We start from the raw sequence: 20,525 nt of genomic DNA, 5'->3' as shown, positions 1-20,525 counted from the left end.
ATGCATCAGGCTGGAGATTAGATATTTATCTTATCTGTATGTGCTTTAGAGCAGAATAGACAATTTAATTTCATTGTATAAAAAGAACACAACAAAACCGTTCAGCAGTATTTAGCAGGTAGGGGCACTATGTAGTTTGGGAGAAAAATTCAAACTCAGAGTTTTAATATTTACAATATTAATGAGGTAATAACACAAACTCAGAAATATATATTTGCTCCATGGGTGAATAAACAAGCTGTTCTTAGAAGAAAACACTGTTTGAAGCTAGAAAGGTGGCAGGGTCCGCCACATATAAACAAAGTAAAACAGTTCAGTGTGTTTATTCAGTTTATTCAGTCATGAAAACAAAGAGAGTTTGTTTATTTAGTTTGTATAGACACAAAAAACAGTCTTTAAAGGGGCACTACGTAGTTTTGGAGAAGAAATTCAAACATATTAATGAGGTAATAATACAAACTAATACAAAAGAAACATTCATCTTTTCCATAAGTGAATAAACAAGCTGTTCTCAGAAGAAAACAGAAATTGTGTTAAAAATAACCTCTCTGTTAACGATAAACAGAGACTACAGGAAGGTGTTTGATACTTTCAGTCACAGTTTGACTTAAAAAGATGAACTGCATTCATATAATTTCAGTCAGAAGTTATATTCTTGTCACAGAAATAGAGTCACAGGAGTATTTCAGGCCTCCATCTGTTCTATAACACCTCTGTCTTCAGGTAGTGCTTCGTCCTCTGCTTCACCTGCGGGCTGTTCGGCACGCTTGGTGGCCTCTGGTCGAAGTCTCCCATGCACACGGCGATGAAGAAGAGAGTCCCTCCGATGACCAGAGCCAAACCTCCAAACCATCCAGAGAACATCGCCTCCCCATACTCCCAGCGTGGCATCACATCCGGAAAACCCTCGTCCCAGAACTCCACCAGAGTTGTGTAGGCCACGATAGAGATGGGGGCCAGAGTGGTGAGCCCTGACACCCAGGACAGCACCCCGCCGATGATGAGGAGATGTCTCTTCAGGCCAGGATGCCCCACGCACACATCCACCCCCTCCAGTCCTGGGAGGACAGCCAGCAGAGCTAAGCCTCCTGTGCCTATAGACACTGACATGAGCACCCTGGAGATCTGCAGGTCCATCGGCAGTGCCATGATGGAGTCGTAGGCTTTACACTGAATTCCCACCTCCTCTGTGTAGAGGCACATGTGCCACAGTCCAGAGAACCAGTTCTCGGCTTCGTTCAGGTCAGAGTTCATCGTCTTCCAGAATGGGAGAAAGGTCGTGATCAGAGACGTGACATAACCCCCAAACGTCACAAAGAGTGCGGTTCTTTGCATGATTTTAGGTGTTAGAAAAACCATCTTGGTCCTCTGCTGTGCTGTGACTCCTGTCTCAGTCAGGTCCCAGATCCAGAATGGCTCTGTAGCTCGACCCACCTGCTGAGGTAGCAGGACCAACTTGGGCCGGCCCACTCCTGCACCTGAGAAGTGGGAGATAATCCGTGACTGCTGCACGACAACAGACGTAGTTTTGTTTCAGTGTTCAATATCATCACAGCGAACAATGAACTCTGTTTTTTACATGAAACCGGATACGTCCAACGGGATTCTGGGCAGTGTGCGCACACAAGTGGACTCAAATGAATGAAACATGAGCAAGCTGCACATGAGGGGGTGCACACAAAAACAGAAGAGGAATTAAAAAGCTACAAACATGATTATAACGGCCTGTTTCTTTGGGGCTGTAAAATTTAGTCCATCTTTTTTTAAAGTTGTTGTTATTTCAGATGAATTTCAGTTAAGACATTTACACCCTGAGGAAATCGAACGAGGAGCTTTTGATTTGCCAAGTGTCTCAAGTATCTGGACCATGAATAGCACTTTGTGCTCCCTGCAACGGTACTTACAACAGAGTCCAAAAGAGTCCAACACTTTGTGAATTCCACTGAGGGTTTTCACAGATCCTGCGGTACAACTGGCAGCTAACAGAAACTTCAATGTAGCGCCTCAGCATTTAGGTCAGCCTTTCATTTCTCAATCCCAATGACAAAATGCACGAAGTAACGCCTCACTCATTCATAAAATGCAGCACTTTCTTACACTCTGTCCATCTTATATAAAGGAGCAGTTCACCCAAAAACAAAAAATTCATGCATCTGCTCTCCCTCATGCAGATGGAAGGTCGGGTGAAGTCTCTTAGTCCACAACACGTTTCTGGATCTTCACAGTGTACAAGTGTTAAGAGACGGCCATTTGCGTTCGCTGTTTTAGTGGCAACCTCATGGAACGGGGTATTTAGTTGGTTGTAATCTGCAAGCACAACGTTTGATGCCACTAAATCTTAAACACTAGACCTCTAAGTTAAAAATTAAAATCTCTCACTTTTACTCTCCATCCCCATTTCTCTGCTTAGCCCCATGGAAATTGGGTTGAAGTTTCGTAGTCCACAGAACTTTTCTGGAGCTTCACAGCAAAAAAAAAAGCAGCGTTGCAGCATTTTCCTAATCAACAAATTGATTTGAAAAGACTTTATTTATGCTTTTAGCTTAGCAGCAACAATTTGGGATCTCTGGGCTTTTGAAAAATTGGATCACACTGGACAATGGAGCCATTTTGTGGTTTAACAAGTCTCCATCTACTTCAGTTGTTTAGGAGAATGTGAAGCTCCAGAAATGTTTTGTGGACTACGAAACTTAACCCGACTTTCCATCATTATGGGACTAAATGCCAGAATGTTCATATTTGGGTAATCTTATCCTTTAAGTTATATGTCTGATTGTTTAGGGCTGGAATTTTGTAAAACATTAAAATTCATATCAAGGATCCAACCTATTATAATTTAATCTCGCTCGCTTCAGTAAATAAAAATCTTTGAAGGTGCAAAACATCACACAAGCTGAAGGAATCCACTCCCTCAAACTGAGGAGCATTGTCTGACCTTATCATCTATAGATCTGTGGAAACTGAAACCTCTGAAGGACGTGCGGCTAATTTGATGAAAGGTCAAGATTTTAACCTTCAGCTTCTCTCACGTGGTGTATAGGTTACAATGGCTTTAGTTTATGGCAAAGGGTCTGTGGGAGAAGTTCAAATTTATGCTGGTACACTGATGTGAATACTCTTTTTAGACACGTATGCTTAATTTGCTTACATTGAGAAGTCCAAGCTGAAAAACATGTCATAAAGCCGGGTCAAGCAGCTGTGTGTCTGCCTCATGTTTGGCTGTGTGTGTAGTATTTAAAGGTAAGTTAGGTCTGATGCCCACAGGAGGGTCCACTATCAGTCAAAAAAATCCTTTATAGGAAAGCTCTCCAGACTTTTGGCACACTGAACCGTTTATGGATAGCTGCCAAACGATTGTTGTGCCAAATCTTTAATTACAGAATAAGGTGGTTTGCTCAACTAGACAGCTTAAAAGCCACATTGGGAGTTGTGAGAAAGTGAGAATCTTTTGTGTGAGACTTCATGAGGAGCACAAGAGTTCAGACTGCTCGGTGGATCAGAGACAGAGACTCAGTGCAGCATGACACATTTTGTATAAGATTTATTAAGGCTTTAAATACATGAAACCCACGTGGGTACATATTTAATAACAGCATACTGATGTCACTAAATACACATTGCTATATTGTACGGATAGAGACCTTGTCTGTTAGTAATGGTAAGAGGTGATTAGTATTACAAAGATTTGTAACATTTAAACAAGACAAAGAGCTTGAAGACGGACATACATTCTGATTATTTGTCATATAATGATTCTGATTCCTTGTACATATAATCCAGGCATGTTAACTGTGTCAGAGCTGAGAATAATACAAGTGATGAATACAGGTATAAATAATCAATCTTATAGCGTAATTTAAGAATCTGAGCAGACGACTTAAAAAAAAAAAAAATACAGCTGAGGGCGACACATGAACATTTCTTTACTGTCCAAGTCAATACTGAGCAGAATAAAACCTTACAGGCATTTTCCTTCTGTGTTCTCCAAATAAATAAAAGACAAACTAAACATAAAAAGGGATTTTTTGGACCGTTTAACATTATAACTGAGCTTGAATCTTCACCGATTTCACTTGCAGAGTGAGAGATGAGAACAATTTTGATACTGCATGGATAAAAAAGCGGGTCGAGACATGCCGGGTCCAACGTAAAGAAAAAGTACTGCGTGTTGGGGACGAAGGAATGACTAGAAGTAGGTGGAGCGGAGATGTATGGCTTCTGCGAGAGAGGAGAAAAGAGCCCTCGGCTCTCGGCGTCATCCTAAATGTCGGAGCCCATCTCGGCACACTGTTTGTCTGATATGTGTGTAGCTAGAGACTCAATGATGTCCAAAAGCAGCAGCTGGCTGAGAGACCGCAGGTTGGGGAGCTTGGAGACCTTTGGGAGGGGAGGAGAGCAAAAAATGAAAGAAATGAGCCATAATTTGAAGACAATGGCTGTGTTCAGAATCGCATACTAACATACTGCCAACTGCATAAACAACCAGTATGTATTGGACGCTGATAGTATGTAATTACGATGACTGTTCACACTGAAGTACACAAGTAATACAGCTTCTCTGCTTCATACGACTGTAGAGATCACAACAACAGTCGAATGCCAATGTTTATAACAAATGTAAATCACTTACATTTTATTGCAATGTTGAGAAATATAGATTGACAGTTGATGTGACTTCCTGTATATTTTGCCTTATGTGGATCCTGTGCAGCTTCTGTAGCCTAGTCTCGTCACAAACGAACAGGAAGTGGAATTTTATTGTGAAGTGTTCAATTGAGTAGATAAAGGAGTAGACGGCAAAGCAAGGTGGTTGCCAACGAGCCGACTCAACGTGTGAAGCAGTCTCAAGTCGTCTTTTTAATGTTGATATAGGACGAAGAAAGTTAAAGCAACAATATGTAACTTTTTAACCTTAAAATATATGAGCAAGTCGATAGAAACTTTGCTAAAGTCATCCGCTGCGTGGGACAAGAGGGTCTGTGAGGCAGCCACAAAGGTTGTTAGCTGGCTGGCTAGGTAGCGCAACTTGCAGGCACTTGTGAAGCTACTAAACTCTGAAAATGAAAATGAGCACATTTTCAATTTGCCATCATTTTAAAACTGTCAATATACAAAATCTACACTACATATTATTGGCCGATATTTGCCTTTCACAGATATATAGGTGTCGGCCTCCATTACGTACGAGACCACCACCTTTCTCCCATTCTTTGATAAGACCCTTATATCGGTATTGTCATCTGCCCCAATAATCTACGCAGCTGATTTCTTGACTGAAAAATGATCACAAGTGAAGTTAGTGATTAAATATTGAACAAAAGTCCACCATCAGACAGTCTGAAGAGACGTGATGCATTTTGCGGCAGCTGTGTGTGTGTAAGCTCATCCTGCCTACTCAGAAGTTCTTGCTAATGTAGTATTATATATGGGCTCCTCTAACATACACAGAAATACAGCTGAATCACATTACATACTCAATTTGTTGTGATAGTACATTAGTATGCGATTCTGAACACAGCCAACGAGTCAAACAGAGTAAAATGAGGAATAAGCAGCCCTTGATTGCTCATGCATGAAAAATGAGGATAAACAGAAAGAAGCTAAACAAAAACACTAACAACACTCCAGTGGAGGAGGGTGAGAATTGAGCGCTTCGCTGTTTCTTTGAATAACAAACAATAATCAGAGTGGCACTTTGACCCTCATCGTTATGTGATGAGGTGCTTGTACAGCCGGCCGGCCTGTAAACAGCCTCCTCTCTACGCAGGAGATGGAGGGCGATCCACTAGAAGGCCAAAGGTGTCAGTCTCCCGCAAAGAAGACATGCCTAGAGGGTTAGCTCAGCTGCAGTGAGTGGGCAGCAAACCCCAAAGGCTCCGGATACAAGCCCACCCACCTTAATGAACTGGTGGACAATAATGTGCAGGCAGTGCTTCTTCATGTCCAGAGCCTGGGTCTTATCGGCCGCCTCCAGAATCTAAAAGGGGGGGAAAAAATATCGAGGGAGAGAAGTGAGTGTGGAAGTGATTCATGCAGCATGAACAAAGTCTTCAAGTGTGAGCCAACACTGTCAAATTAGGTCACTTCTCTCCCCTGGGTAAAAACATAAATACCTGCAAGACATTCTCCACAGTGACGTTCATCTCCAGATTCTGCTTACAGTAAGCCTGCAGCCTGTTGTTTGAAAACCCGTAGTAATATGGTGCAGCGAACAGATAGCTATCATCACAGATTAAGGAAGTGACAAAAAAACACTGCTCACTGGCTACATGCCAATGAAAACTTCTGTGATTTTCATTTTGCTGAAAAACAATAACCACTTTATAATCACTTTTAAATTTGCACAAAAGACATGAGAAATCGTGAATTAAACAGTTGGGTATTTGCTCATTAAACGTAACACATAGGCAACTATTACACTGGACGTCAAGACAGCAAAAAACAATTCTGTCAAGGAAATTAAAAGAATTAAAAGCTATATTTTGTTCCTTGTATAGCAAGTCCATTACCCTGCAGTTACAAATATGACTGTAGTGATTTTTTTTTTTTTCACCCAATGAAATGACTTAAGATAAGTTAAGTATATATTGAGTGTGTTTGCCTTGATTGACAGGGTCTCAGCTTATCACACTGTGGTTTCAACTTTCTCATCACCACTTCTCTGTCAGTCAAATTTGGTATTTTATGGCTCAACGGTTGAGAAGAGCAGAAGCTGTGTCCCATTTCAGAGGCTGCCTTCATCAAAGGAGGTGGCCTCATTTATAATTTCTTTTTCATTAAATTTGCATAAAATGTTGATAAGATGTCACAATAGTTGGGGCTCTGCCTGTGAAATACTTAATACTTAATCTGATGAATAATTACAAAGCAGGTCTGAACTTGAGAAGGATACAGCGAATCCTCTGGAGGCATGTTGACGTCACCATAGTAGATATAGCGCAGCATGGACTCAAAGGCCTGCTTACTTGGAACCATCTCACCGATGGAGATATTAACCTGACCATCCTCGGGCATGAAGGAGCGAAACATCGCCTCAAAGTAACTGAAGAGTAAAAAAAAGCACATTTAAAAAGTGTAAGACATACCAATAAGCTGAAATGGACCAAATGTCTCCAATTGCTATAATAACTAAATGGTCACCTCCCAAAAATGTTTTCAAGATCATAAAACCTGTGTTGTCTCTACCTGGATCTGGCTGCCAGTATGGCTTTATGAGCGGGTCGTGGGTGTCCATCTAACAGCAGGATAATGTCGCAGAACTCCAGCCCGCCTCCCTCCAGGTAAGCCTTCATGTCCTGGACCAGTGAGGTCCCGATGTCCACAGGCTGGTCTGAGTAAACTCTGGGTGGAGGCTGCTGCTTTCGTCTCACTATCTCAACAATCAGCGGGGTGGACAGATGTTCAAACTCCTTCGTCATGATCACCTGGTTAAAGTGCGACTCCTTCACCACAAAATTAAGGCAATGTTCCTGGAGAAAGAAATAATTTGTTAACATTAATGTCAGAATAAATGATTTCTCTTTCCTCAGCATCTCTGGTTTTAATGTAACACACAAAGCTGCAGAACAACTTTAACTAGAGCATTTACCTTACTGAAGACATCCTGAACCAACCACAGGAGGGCAGTAAAAAAACAGATTTGCAGCAGGTGATAAGTGACTCTCCAACAGTGATCCTGACATACCTTGAGCTGGTCCAGTTGCAGCTTGTTGGCATTTTCACAAACACTGAGAACGTTCTGCAGGTCGACAGATGCCTCAATGTACTGCACACACAGCTGCTCCAGGCGGGAAAGCTTAAAACTAAGCGCCAGTTTGTATACATCCATGATTAGAAGAACATCCTGGACATGACCTACGGAGAAAAGCAAGGAAAATGACTTATTATCAGCTTTCTGCAATTTCACAACCGACAAACAGTAAAACTATGAGGTCAGAAGTACCTCTGCGTGGGTACTGGATCTTGTCCGTGTAGAGGAACTGCATCAAGACTTCAAAAGGCTGGGCCTCCGCTTCCCTGATGGCTACCTCTAGCATCAGCTGTGTTCCTGATGGCCTGTTGCCTGCTGGGATATCCCTCGGGCCTCCAGCTGCCCCTTCATCACTCTCCTCGCTGCTCTCCTGTTTCGCCTTCTGCGCACAGATTATGTAACAATTTTGTTTAACATTCCAGCTGAGGTTCCTCTATAGCAGTGACCTCCTACTGTTACAACTGTTTTTAAAAAAAATTATGTTAGTTGTTTCATACTCCATTGTCTCAGTGGAAATAAGGTGTACTGCTGCATGGCTCTAACCTGTCTCTGCCGATCCCAAGCCTGCAGGATTTTCTTCCGAAGCCACTGACATCTTGCAGTCACTATGGCAATATGCCCCAAGACTCTCTCCTCCCTCTGTAAACAACAAAACAAGGAGTCAAATAGATGGAAAAAATCACCTGAGTTGGATTACGTGAAAGCCTGTCATCAGTTTTGAGAAGCACATAAAGATCAAACCCACCTCGCCCAGAATAAACTCCACATCACAGAACTGACGATTCTCCCACAGTTTGCCATAGTCCTCATGGAGAGTACACTTTGGGTAGCAGGAGAACTAAAAGAGGAAGATTATATTCAAACTTTTAAGTGTATTATGTTTTCTTGAGACAATAAAGGCTTTTGACCACAGTGTCCAAATGATGCAAAATGAAAATTGAGCAAGTGCTTGTATAATGTGCTTGACACTCACCTGGAATCTGTACATCTCCCCACTGCGCACATTGTTGTCCACAGTTCCTCCAAAAATGTACATGGCATCTTGAATCACGGCAGCAGCATGGAAGAGTCTCCCACTGGGCATCTGAGGAGGCAGGGACAGTGGAAATTCAACTTCAGAATTAGCAGAATGTCCCTTGCAATGTGTTTAGTGATGAGAAGCTGAACTCAAAACTGAAAAGGAGAACACACTATTTTTCATACCTCGCTGTCCATACTGGGGTGGATCACCTCCCAGCTCTGAGAATCCACATCGTAGCAGTGCAGTTCGTTGGGCAGCGTGTTGTCAGCAGCACCTCCAAATACATACAGGTGGCGGTCGAAGGCAACCATAGTGTGGCCATAACGTCTCTGTGGAGGCGGAGGGGAGCCCCGCAGTAAGTGTTCGGTTGGGATGCGTGTCCACCTGAGAAGATGAAGTTATGATTAGGGCCATGTAATGCTGGCAACTACAGGATGTGTAACTGAGGTGAGTCGTCGGCACAAGCAAAGGGTGAACTGAACTCACATGTGCCCCTTGAACTCAAACTGGAAGAGGTTGTTGGTGATCTTGGCTCCACTCTGACCAGAAAACACGAACATCTTGTCCCTGCATACGGCTACAGGGAAGTTGCAGCAAGATGGAGGGATCTCACCACTCTGATCGATCTGATGGACACAAAGGCAGAGGCAGACACGTTAACACATGCAGGACAGTGTTGGTGTGTGTTCTAATCTCAGTGTTATTCTGGTTGTAGTATAATGAAGTTTATTGTACTGGCCTCCTCCCAACAAGCATGTTCTCGATCTTGCAGACTGATGGTCCACATGTCATTCAGCCTGCACATGATGAAAATATTTCTCGTTATTATATGTAAACAAGACAGAACCGGCTTGAATTGAAAGTGGTGACTGGCGAAACAGCTTCGCTAACTGCTCTTTCATAACTCATTATTTAGCGAAACAGAGGCAGGGCATACACAGAGAGACAGGGAGGCGGTATAGATTACATGTTGGCTTCACAGACTGAGAGAAATTGAGCAATGAGTGCCTGCGGTGATTCTGTGTACAACCGAATGATACAAAGCTTTCATTTAAAAGCACTTTCTATCAAGACCTGAGGGAACACATCCAGAAACAGAGTGAGTAGCTGGAGGAGCTCCATTTTAAATGTGTTCTCTGTGTCCCTATAATTGAACACTTCATAATGTGCTTGGCTCTCTCCCTCGTCGCATGTGTCTTTGTTGTGCACTGAGGAATACAGAGGACTGATAGAGAGCTTTGTCCCACAGTGCAAAAACAATCACCTGAAGCTCAATATCAGCAAACCAAATAAGTTGCTGGAGGACTACAAAGTTTCAAATATGGATTTGTTGCAAAGAAGCTAGAGGGCAAATTTTAAAACATGGTTGCTTCCCACACATCTTCAACCTCCAGCCACAGCTATACCGGGCATGGAGGCATAAAAATGTGCCCATTGTTACAAAAGCGGAAAAAGTCAAACATACCTTGCATTTCCATCATAGCCAGCAAATATCCAGAGTTTATCACTATAGACTGTGGCCCCATGTGCAGACCTAGCCACCGGCAAGCTGAAACAGAGACAACAGACAGCAGAGGTGATTTCTGATAGCGTGGCAGCTGAGCTTTCTGTTTTTACAGATTCGATGTATCGATTTTATGCCCAAACACATCTAAAATTAGTTGTGTTACCAGCTGCAAAACACACTGTTCAATGCTGCTGCGTACGTGCCTTTTTAAATAAACTACCCCAAAGTAGTGAAAACAAAAATAGTGTTTGAATGGCCTGTTTTTTTTGTTTTTTTTTAAGAAAAAGCTGAGATAATCAGCCACAGACTGTCTTTAAAACAATTCATACAAAAATCATTCACAGAAACACTAAAACATCTTTAAAAAATACATTACCTCCCATCCACTTTCCACTCAGTCCACTGCCCTGTTGCAAACTTGTACTCGAAGAGGTCATTTTTGTTTTTCAGGTTTGAGTTGGAGTAGATGTCACCAGTGTAGCCACCTGAAAAATATTAAATCAAGCATTAAAGCATTGATATCACAGGTTATAATGGGTGTAATAAATATTTGATAATGAAGATAACAAGCTTAGAAAAGTTACCAAAAACAAACATGCTGCTGCCATAGACAACAGCTGAGTGGTGATATCTGGGAGCAGGTGGAGTTCCAGTGGTGAAGGCCCTGAAGTGAAACAAAGCCAATAAATCACACCGCACAGGCTACAGTTCTTTAATTTGCTTATTTATTGCACATTGCTGTAATCATACCTGCACCATGAGCAGTCCTTCACGTCAAAGCGGAGCAAGTCATTCAACATGTTCTTCCTGTTGGGTGACAGGAAACATACATGCAGGTGATGTTGTGTACAATAAGTGAACAGGAAATATTCAGTGCTACTCACCCATTGTCTCCCCCAAACACGTAAATGGCATCCCTGTATGCCACAACAGTGTGCTTACTGCGCCTGAAACAGAGAAAATGAAGTTCAGGATGAGTAAAGAGTGTAAAATATGCAGTGAAGTCAGATAAGGCTGCATCTTCTCATTTGTCAACATGTTACCTTGCACCGACAAACTCATCACACGGAGGGAGTCTTCTCCAACGATGGACAGTCTCAAAAGGTCCAAAGTTTAGGGTCAAATATTCCACGCTGTCGGAGCAACTGTGGTCGAAATCAACACTCGGTGCCACTTTGGTTGATTTACAGGACATTCTTGCTAACTCATCCAGCTAAGTCATCCCCTCAAGGCCACTCATCTGCAGGGGCGTCCACAGCTAACGCCATCGTTAAGTCAGTCCTCCAGTGTGAGAGCTAACTAAACGTTTATAACACGGCTAATACCTAATGTAGGTAAAGCTAAAGTCCGTTGTGTTAAAGTTAGAGGATTATAATCTCCCGGCTAACTGTTAGCTACTAGCGATGCTAAAAACTAACACTGGCTAGCCGCATAGCTAGCTAGCTAGCTAGCTTTGAGCCACTGCTAAACGGCAAACAACAGCTACAGCGAGTGAGAAGTTAACGGATAGTTAGTAACGTTACACTAAAATATCTCCTTTATACGGCGAAATAGTTAAGCTAGTGAGTGCGGTAAGTAAACGAGTTCGCGGGAAGGATTATGTCTATGCAGGTATTAGCAACAAAACTAAAGTTACACTAGCAAAACAACAGTGCTGTCATCACAGAGCACGTTCAGCCGGCCACGCCCCCTTCTTCTTCTTCTTCTTCTTCTTCTTCTTCTTCTTCGTCTCTAATTTAATGGCGGATGGCAAAACAACGTGTAAAGGTGCATGCCGCCACCTACTGTAAAGGAGTGTGTAGCCTCAGGGCTTCATGTACCTCAGGTTGCATGAATAAATAAATAAATAAATAAATAAATAAATAAATAAATAAATAAATAAATAAATAAACAAACACACACAAGCCTTTCAACACCCTCATCACATAAAATAATGTGTCCATTTGTTTTTGCTTGTTTGTTTAATTGTCTACTTCTGTCTTGTCTTTCTGTCTCCAATCTCCACTGTCTTTTTTTTATGTCATACTTAGTGTCTTTCCTTTCATGTCTCTCACTTGTCTTGTGTTGCATCACATAGTAAAATTGTCGTGTTATTTTTCTATTTTCTAATAAGCCATCAGACAGAATTTTAAATGTGACTGTGAGTTAATAACAAAAAACAAAAATGTGTCAGGTCTACATGGTTTTTGGTCCGGTGCACTTCAGCTGCATATGAACCAGCCAGAGGGGTTTTTCACAGTTATTCTGAATAATGGCTTATAACTGTTCTGCAACTTATAATTACTTTATCTAGATGTGCATTAGTGGAAGTATGTGGAGCTTTTTAAAATTCTTAGCTTGTCTCTGATTAGGATACTAACTATTTGCAGGTAAAGAGGATAGTTAACTTTAATTATAATATGTCACCCAGAAATTTCATTCAATAATGTAACATACATTTGTATTCAAACAGTGTTTAATTGTTGTGATTACACAGTTTTTAAAAGAAATACTCACCCCTCCTTGGACTTCCTCATTACAACTGCTGGATTAACTGTTACCTGCTGACCCGTTAATCTGTTTTTGCCACTTTTTTTCTGTATTATCAACACCCCAACCTAGTTTTAACAGGACAATCCTCTTATATTTGTTCATTCCCAACAGGGCCCTGCCAACACTGGTTTACTCACCCGTGAACTGGTGGTTTGTCTTGATCCACAGTTTCTATATTAGATTTTTTTTTTTAAGTATTCAAAAATATACAATAAACCAGGGACAGTCTTGCTACCTAAACATACATAATAAGAATTAATAAACAGTCTCAGACACAGAGGAAGCTGTCAATTTTATGAATCAGACAGAACATTTAAAACATGCAATATTACATATGACTTTCACTTTATTGTGGGGATAAAAAGATTATCATACATTTCCAAGAAGAAAAAATAGGGAGGTGCATGGAGGACAAAATCAGTAAATCACAGAAATGAATTAATAACTGAATCAATTACATATAAACATAAATAGAGAAATTGTTAAAAGCATAGAAATACATAATGGATAAATATAAAGGTGAATGGACACAAATGAAGAAATAAATGATATTTCCCATGATGTTTAAATCAGATTATGAGGCTGTGTAAACACATGCAGCTGGTGTTTAACACTGTAAATCATTGTCATAGTGCCTTTCTCAATAGGATTTACCTTTCATGGCTGACAATGAATTATATTTTTGGCTCACTATGCACCAAAGTCCCACCGGTTCATCAGTGTGCCTGCCAAAACACCTGGCGAGGGCGAAAGCTGTTAGGCTCAACATGGTGACACCAGGAGAGAGAGGAGAACTGGCCCGAGAAGCGAAAATGTAAAAGCAGAAAACATATATCATATGCTGTAAAAGTGTGAGTTAGAAAATTATGTTTCCTCTTGATTGCATAGTGCTGTACTTGCTTTTTAAATTTATTTCACGTTATGCACATTATTTATCAGACCTTTTTCACGACAGACATTTTGACATGTCTTGTCAGGAAAAGCAGATAATTACTACGTTTGATTTGCAGAAGTTGGAAGAGGAGCGGTCGTTAATGTTATTAGTTGCACCTTTGCTTTCCCTGGTATGACAAGTGAAAATGTGGAAAAGGTCTGTATTTACTCACCTGTTTCTTTTTAAAGGGGCACTATGCAACTTTTTTTAAAAGACCTATATTCTGGGCAATTGGCTTTTTTTTTTATCTCACCCCATCAAAACTCAAAATACACAAACTTTTCTCAAATGTTTACACATACAAATGTAGACATATGGCTTTATAGTACATCTCATGTTCGGGAGGTGTAACACTCAAACAGTATCAAGAGTATCAAGAGCTACGTCTCTGCTTATAGGCCTGTAAAAAAGTTGCATTGTGCACCTTTAAGTAACGGCTGATTTTGTCCTCCATAGCAGAAAAGTTGGACGTAACACTTACATTCACTATATTCACATGTGTGTTTGAGTCCTAAGTGAGGATTCACATTTTAAGAAATTAAATATTTCAACTTTAGGGGGCAGACATCGATATTATCTCAAAGTTAAGTCCCATTTATTCTTCAAACAACCTTAAAAACTTGGCAGGGATGGCAACATTTCTTTTCTGTTTTCCATGAAAGGGCTTATAAAATTAGTCCTAAACTTGCTTGTTCACTCATCTGCACCATTAGCTCACATAGAGAACAATACTCGCGTGGTAAACTTGTTCAGTATTCGTAGATTGTGAGGTCTAAAGTATTTTTTTTCTTAAGCACCCATCAGATACATTACAGCGCAAAATGCAAACAAGTCATGTGGATATTTCAACAAATAATGAGACAGGTCGTAGGATTGAAATGTGACAGAAACCTTGAACCTTTCACTCCATCAGCCACACAGTCAGACGTCTTTTAATACAGTCTGTCAGAGTTGAATTGGCCCCTGTTGCTCACATGTCTAGTTACCAGTTGATGATGTCTCGGACGTGGCCCCACAGCCTGGTGATCCACAGGTTGACCCCGAGCTCTGTTAAGTACTGAAGCTCCGGCGTCAACATCTTACGGCACAACTTCCGATGTGCCTTGTCCACATTCTTCTTCAGGTTATAACCCATGATGGACTTCTCTCCGATCGGCTGCCAGGGCTGCATGGCCGTCTCTTGGATGCTGCCGGCCTCTACAGCGTGACCCCCCTCAATGCAGATGGATGCCATCTCCGCGTTCCTTCTCCTGAGCTCTGCCACATCCTCAGCCATCCGCCGCCGTCCGTACGCATCTACTTTCCTCCAAAAAGTCTTGTTGAAATGCTGGTATAGCTTCCAGTCAATAGCGTTCCACTCAAGAGCCCTGGCCCTCAGCTCAGGGGTCAGTTTAGACACAGTGGATCCCTTGCGGGCATTGAGCTTGAAGAAGAGCAAGTCGTCCATCTCCCAGCAGAGGGCCTCCTTGAGCAGGATGAGTGATTCCTCAAAGTACTCCACCAACATGACCAGCTGAAAACGGTCAGTAATGAACTTGATTCCCTCGTCCACCCGCGGATCATCCAGCTCCAGAGTGTTGTCCTGTCCAAAGTCGAAGAACAGCAGATTCTTGAGGTAGAAAGAGTTGAAGCCGGGGTCGAAGTAGTAATGAGGGTCACGTAGAAACTCAGTCAGCTTGTCATCACCTGGTATCTTCCAGGTAAAAGGCACCAGCCGGCCAAAGTAGTGGAAGGATGACTCAAAAAGCTCTGCGGGGTCTCTCAGAATAGTGATGTAGGAGGTGTCCATAGGTAGCAGCTTGGCCACCTCAGGTGCATTGAAGCGCATGTGATTACAGATAACATTGAAGCACATTCCAGGTCTATAGTCTTTAACCTGAGAGCGCTGGAAGAGGGAGGGATAGAAGAAGTCATTTCTGCTGTCAGGGAAGGCAAATTTGAGCCGGTGCTTCTCTCCAAAGCGGAAAAGGATGTTGAGGAAGGTGCTGCTGGCTGTTTTGTGGGTCTTCATGAACATGATATCCACTTTAGGAGTGCAGGTCTGGTCGGTGCTTTGTTGTGAGCTGTTTGTGGTTGGTTTAGGGTGGATCTGGGATGGGCGGTGGGCACAAGAGTAAGGCACTGGAACCCTACAGAGAGGAAAACAATCACATGATAAATGTCCAGACTGTGGATTTGCCTTATTTTAAAGAGGTCATGTTATGCTAATTTTCAGGTTCATACTTTTATTTGGGGGTCCTAGTAGAATAGGTTTACATACTTTCATTTTCAAAAAACACATTATTTTTCTCATATGGTTTTTGCTTTGCTGCAGCATCCCTTTACACACTGTGTCTTGAACACTCTGTTTTAGCTACAGAGTGAGACATCTCGCCTCTGTTCAGTCTTTGGTGAGAAGTGCACATGTGCATTACTTAACGGGCAGGATGTAGCCAATCAGAGGCAGAGTAGGGCGGGTCATGCCGAACAAGGTAGTGTGATCTAAAATAACGCAGCTAGTAGTAGTATCTGTTTGTCTGCTGACTGACTGGAGTTTATATATTGTATAATAAATATATAAATATATATATTTATATAACACCTGTTACATAGTGATGCACAAAAGTTACAGAAGTAAAAGCTCGACTTAATTGCAATAATGACTTAAGAACTTTAAATACGTTATGTTTTACTTTGTTTTCTACAGAGCAGGTGTACACCAGTGTGATGAGTCTTACTCAGGCAGGCTGAAGTGGACCTGTGGAGTGGAGAGGCAGTAAAGCAGGATCATGCAGCTGGTCAGGAGGGTACCCAGGACCAGGCCTTTGCACATGGACCTCCACTGCCTCCCTTTCTTGCCAGTCATGGTCCCGCAGAATCAAGGATTACCTTAAAAAAACACACAAGATCATCATTATCATCGGAGTATTCATTTTCTGACTGCTAGCTGCCCAGAGGTTCTTTTGTTTATCTCAAGAGAGGTACAAGAAAGCCCCTTTGTACCAGAATGTACAAGAGGCACAATAACAGCACCTTGAATGATTTATTTAGATGGTTACTTAAGATAGATTAAGGTGGAGTTTCAATCTCTATTCTCTGGTTTCTACTGCACATGGACATTAATACATCTATAAGATATGAAGCAATCCAATGCAATAGCCTGAAACTTTAATAAACATATGAAAAACCTTATAATGTTTGATTTTTTAAAAACTGTAGCAGTGAGGCATCAAATCAACTACATGTACTATGTGTTTGTTTGGCCTACTGTATTCGATTGCATCCTATTTTGGCGTATTATTATATTTTTGTTGTGTCCGACATCTGTAGTAAAAAATCTTTGGAGCAATCTGAGTTGTTGGTTCAAAAATACCACTCTGACCGAGAGGAAAGGACTGGATTAACAGTTTGTACTAGATGCTGTCATGCTCCCTAGTATTTGGGAGAAACGTCTTAAAGTGATCCACTAATGGCAGCTCCAAAAACCGTAATTTCTCCTGTGCTGTGCTGTCATCAGGCGGACCATAATTTAAGGATGCTCCCACAGGGAGGAACATTCTCAGTGTTTCTACCTCATTTCACTTGGCTGTCCGCTTCATAAACAGCTTAAACACAGGGGTGAAGTTAAAATTGCACAGTGAGCTAGAAAATGACATACTTACAACCTGAAATGATGAACTCTGTGTTACTCAGCTGCTCCATAAAATAAATAATGCATTACTGTGGAAAGTGATATTGCATTTGCCTCCTGCAGACTGCAGTAAGACGAGCTACCTGCTGACTCAGCTACACCAGAAACCCAGTGACACTCACCACCTGGAGGTTGCAGCATTATGTGACCCAATGTGACCCCAATACAGAACAGGGTCTGAGGAGATGTACTGAGCAGACATGTAGGTCAACACTGTTATAGGTTTGGGTAATATTTGTTTTGAATCAGTTATGTTACAATCTGTCTGAAAATCAGATTACAGTGAACACGTTCATTATATATTTCTTTTATTCAGCACGATCAGCAAATCATTTGCGTTTTCTCTCTCTTCTTTAATTTCTATCAGTGAAAAACATCCTGAGCTCACGTCATCATGAGAGGACTCTGATTACTGTAAACTGGGATGAAAACTGTACGTTCACAGCAGGGAACAGAGTTACAATCAGTGAAAATCTTTAAAAACAACATTTTTTGGGGGGTTTGTTACCTTATTAGTGGGCCTCTACAACGGATGACAGGAAAGATCTGAATAGTATTGAGATGAATGATGAAAAAACAAAAATTCTGTTATTCATTTTTTTAATTAAAATTTTCTCTAATCTTTGCTTTTTTGTGAGATAATAGATGGATAGAGCAGACACCACTGTTCTGCCAGTAATGAAGAGCACCTGCTGACAACTCATCTCTATGATCAGATTTGTGAATCACACTGGATCTTAAATGAATCCATGATGCACTGTGACTATGACGTGCCAGGTTTAAATCCCAGTCTAGTCTTAAGTGTGGTGTATTTTTGGTGTCCAGTCTGTCATTTATTATTCATTTTTGGATTAAGTCCAGCTTTGGGTTAAGGCTCGAGATAGATGTCGTCAGACTTCATGATGGCTTGAGTTACTGTGTGTGTGTGTGTCTCGGTCCTATGAATTACAGAGTTACGTTTTAGTTTCAGTCTCATCATCAGAGCATTTACGCTCCAAACACTGCTATTTCTGCTCTTTGTCTGGACGCTGTGAAGGGACTATTATTGTGGCATGTGAAAGAGCTTTATCTCTGCCATCAGAAGCCACTGTGTCGGGAGACATTTGAGGAGAAGGTGGAATAGTTCGGCCTGCAAATAGAGTAAGTAACCTCCAAACCCTGAACTTTTAAGGACTACTTGCTCAAGTTTCCCCCCCACAGTACCATAAAACCTCAAAGTATGACCTTGTGGGATGTGTAATAGTATAGCTTCATCTATTGTCCTGAAATATTCTCACTTTTTAAACATTCAGAGTTCCTACAGACAATGTCAAAACTCACATTTAGCCTGGAAATGATTACCCTGATTTTTGTATGGCTGCACTGAGCTCAAACACAGGTTTATTGTTCTGGAGTGAACACTGTTTAACAGAGTAAACACATTTGATTACATAGCTGAGGGTGTTGGTAACAATCTTCTAACATTTAGTGATAAAGACTATTATCACTATTATAAAGCACAAAGAGAAGGATTTCTTACCTTCATTCATGAATCCAAAGAAAAACTAATGGACGTGTTTCTCGTCCAGCAGCATTGTGTGTTTCTTCCTTTGCATCCACTTCCAGATGACGAACACAAGTCGATCTCCCTCCTGCAGCTCTTCTTATGTCTGATCTTGACATAACACATGCTGTTACAGAACCAGCACAGTCCCCCTTATCACATGTCCAGTGCTACGGAGCTCATTCATCTGGTTGCTGCTCCTCTTCTCCTCTTTCTCTCTTGCAAAGCTACACCTGATGCCTCAGGCCACCTGCCTACGCCCCCCACTCACCTCAACTTCCAATTCCAAAGCTGATCTTGCTGAATAAAGCACTGGAGGGAGGCTCATTTAGCCACCTGTGACGTCAGGGTCTCTGTCAGGGGACATGCACTTGTCAGTGAGAGTAAAAAAAAAAAAAAAAGAGGAGGGAAGGGAGAGGGAGGGAGGGAGGAGAGAGGCTGTATAGTCCCTATTCTGTGTCTACATACAGAGGGCTATTGAGTGTAGACACTGGAGTCTGAGCTGCAAGCTGATAGGAGGGGTGGAAAACAGCATAAAAAGAACAAATGCAGAAACAGCACAAAGGCTCTAATTGTACCACTTGATCAAGACGTCTCTGTGTCTGTATTGTTTGAAATGCTTATGTAGCATTAGTGTCTATACATGCAGTAGGAGGAATATATACACCGGAGGGATTTAAAAACAAAAAAAATACATAATTTTTCTTTACAAACTGAGCAGCCTGGAGTTCTAGGCAACAATACTGTCTGAATTATGGAGATTATATATTTTTTCCATTTATAAATGGTCAGTCTTCCCCCCAGTCTTTTCCTGCAATGTTTGCATTGAATAATCTATGAATATTTTAACTCTGGGTCCTGTAAGCTGATGATATACAGTAAACTTGCCATTCTCAATACAATCTCTTGTGCAGGACAAGCACAGACATTTCAATAGAGAATGAAATGAACAACCAAACGAAGGGTGACAGTCTATTTGGCTCTGCTAGGCAGGATGTAGCAATATGTGGTCATAACGCTCCATCAGTTACAGTACGTGTGAGCTCTTGTCTCTCTCCACACTGTGACCCCGATTCATGCAAAGGCACACTGGATTTCGTGCTGCTCATCCCACACTCGTCATGCTCCGGCGCGACACTGCTGCTTTTGTTGAGCAGGGAGGCGCCTTTGCCTGCAGGCACCCAGAGTGCCAGGCTGAGACCCGGACCGGGTGGGCATGCGTGGAATGCAGATCAGGGTGAGAGGGGGCAGGGAGTGCCACAAACTGAATGAGGAGATTGAGGAGAGCGGGGCATGACTGGCCTGGCCTTTGGCCCGCCACGATCACAGCAGCATCTTCAGGAGGGCAGAGGGGCTTCGGCTCCTTCGTCATCAACGCCCACCGCCCATGTGTGGACACATCAGTCAAGACGACCCGCCAACAGCAGCACAGTAGTGACCTCAGCCTCTGCCTACAACACAGATGTGGACACATGGGTCTTGTGGGACACAGGCCTACTGTATTCCTAGTCTGTGAACATCTTTTCTGATCCATACACAGCTGTGGGAAGTGACACCCGCGGGCAACT

The 20,525-nt window shown here is 41.9% G+C and overlaps 3 protein-coding genes across 3 annotated transcripts; all 3 read right to left on the bottom strand.

Annotated features, from left to right (window-relative positions):
- Positions 1–702: 702 nt before the first annotated feature.
- On the bottom strand, positions 703–1,359 carry cldn26 (claudin 26). The gene has a single exon (XM_073465524.1). It carries the CDS (start codon positions 1,357–1,359, stop codon positions 703–705), a length of 657 nt encoding a protein of 218 aa, XP_073321625.1.
- A 2,165-nt stretch (positions 1,360–3,524) lies between these two features.
- lztr1 (leucine zipper like post translational regulator 1) lies at positions 3,525–11,969 on the bottom strand. The gene is made up of 19 exons (XM_073466361.1): positions 11,322–11,969; positions 11,163–11,225; positions 11,029–11,085; positions 10,863–10,942; positions 10,655–10,763; positions 10,237–10,320; positions 9,511–9,568; positions 9,258–9,397; positions 8,954–9,155; positions 8,724–8,834; positions 8,496–8,588; positions 8,294–8,389; positions 7,943–8,132; positions 7,685–7,854; positions 7,186–7,469; positions 6,893–7,042; positions 6,114–6,219; positions 5,897–5,977; positions 3,525–4,377 (listed from the first exon to the last, which is right to left on the bottom strand). The coding sequence occupies exons 1-19, from the start codon at positions 11,471–11,473 to the stop codon at positions 4,261–4,263; spliced, it is 2,343 nt and encodes a 780-aa protein (XP_073322462.1). The 5' UTR covers positions 11,474–11,969; the 3' UTR covers positions 3,525–4,260.
- Positions 11,970–14,355: 2,386 nt separating this feature from the next.
- On the bottom strand, positions 14,356–19,106 carry gal3st1a (galactose-3-O-sulfotransferase 1a). Its single transcript, XM_073466774.1, has 3 exons — positions 18,934–19,106; positions 16,462–16,612; positions 14,356–15,873 (listed from the first exon to the last, which is right to left on the bottom strand). The coding sequence occupies exons 2-3, from the start codon at positions 16,587–16,589 to the stop codon at positions 14,727–14,729; spliced, it is 1,275 nt and encodes a 424-aa protein (XP_073322875.1). The 5' UTR covers positions 16,590–16,612; positions 18,934–19,106; the 3' UTR covers positions 14,356–14,726.
- Between the last annotated feature and the right edge of the window lie 1,419 nt (positions 19,107–20,525).

Source organism: Pagrus major, chromosome 5 (genome assembly GCF_040436345.1).
Source record: "Pagrus major chromosome 5, Pma_NU_1.0".
In the NCBI taxonomy this organism is placed as follows: Eukaryota; Metazoa; Chordata; class Actinopteri; order Spariformes; family Sparidae; genus Pagrus; species Pagrus major.
This window is presented reverse-complemented; position numbering and strand designations above follow the sequence as displayed.

Coding starts and splice junctions, on each gene's coding strand:
- lztr1 (XM_073466361.1), bottom strand. CDS start 11,473: ATGTCCTGTAAATCAACCAAAGTGGCACCGAGTGTTGATTTCGACCAC. Junction 7,043..7,185: donor ATACTGGCAGCCAGATCCAG/GTAGAGACAACA, acceptor TTTACTCTTCAG/TTACTTTGAGGCGATGTTTC. Junction 5,978..6,113: donor CTGTGGAGAATGTCTTGCAG/GTATTTATGTTT, acceptor CCCCCCTTTTAG/ATTCTGGAGGCGGCCGATAA.
- cldn26 (XM_073465524.1), bottom strand. CDS start 1,359: ATGGTTTTTCTAACACCTAAAATCATGCAAAGAACCGCACTCTTTGTG.
- gal3st1a (XM_073466774.1), bottom strand. CDS start 16,589: ATGACTGGCAAGAAAGGGAGGCAGTGGAGGTCCATGTGCAAAGGCCTG. Junction 15,874..16,461: donor GTCCACTTCAGCCTGCCTGA/GTAAGACTCATC, acceptor TCCTCTCTGTAG/GGTTCCAGTGCCTTACTCTT.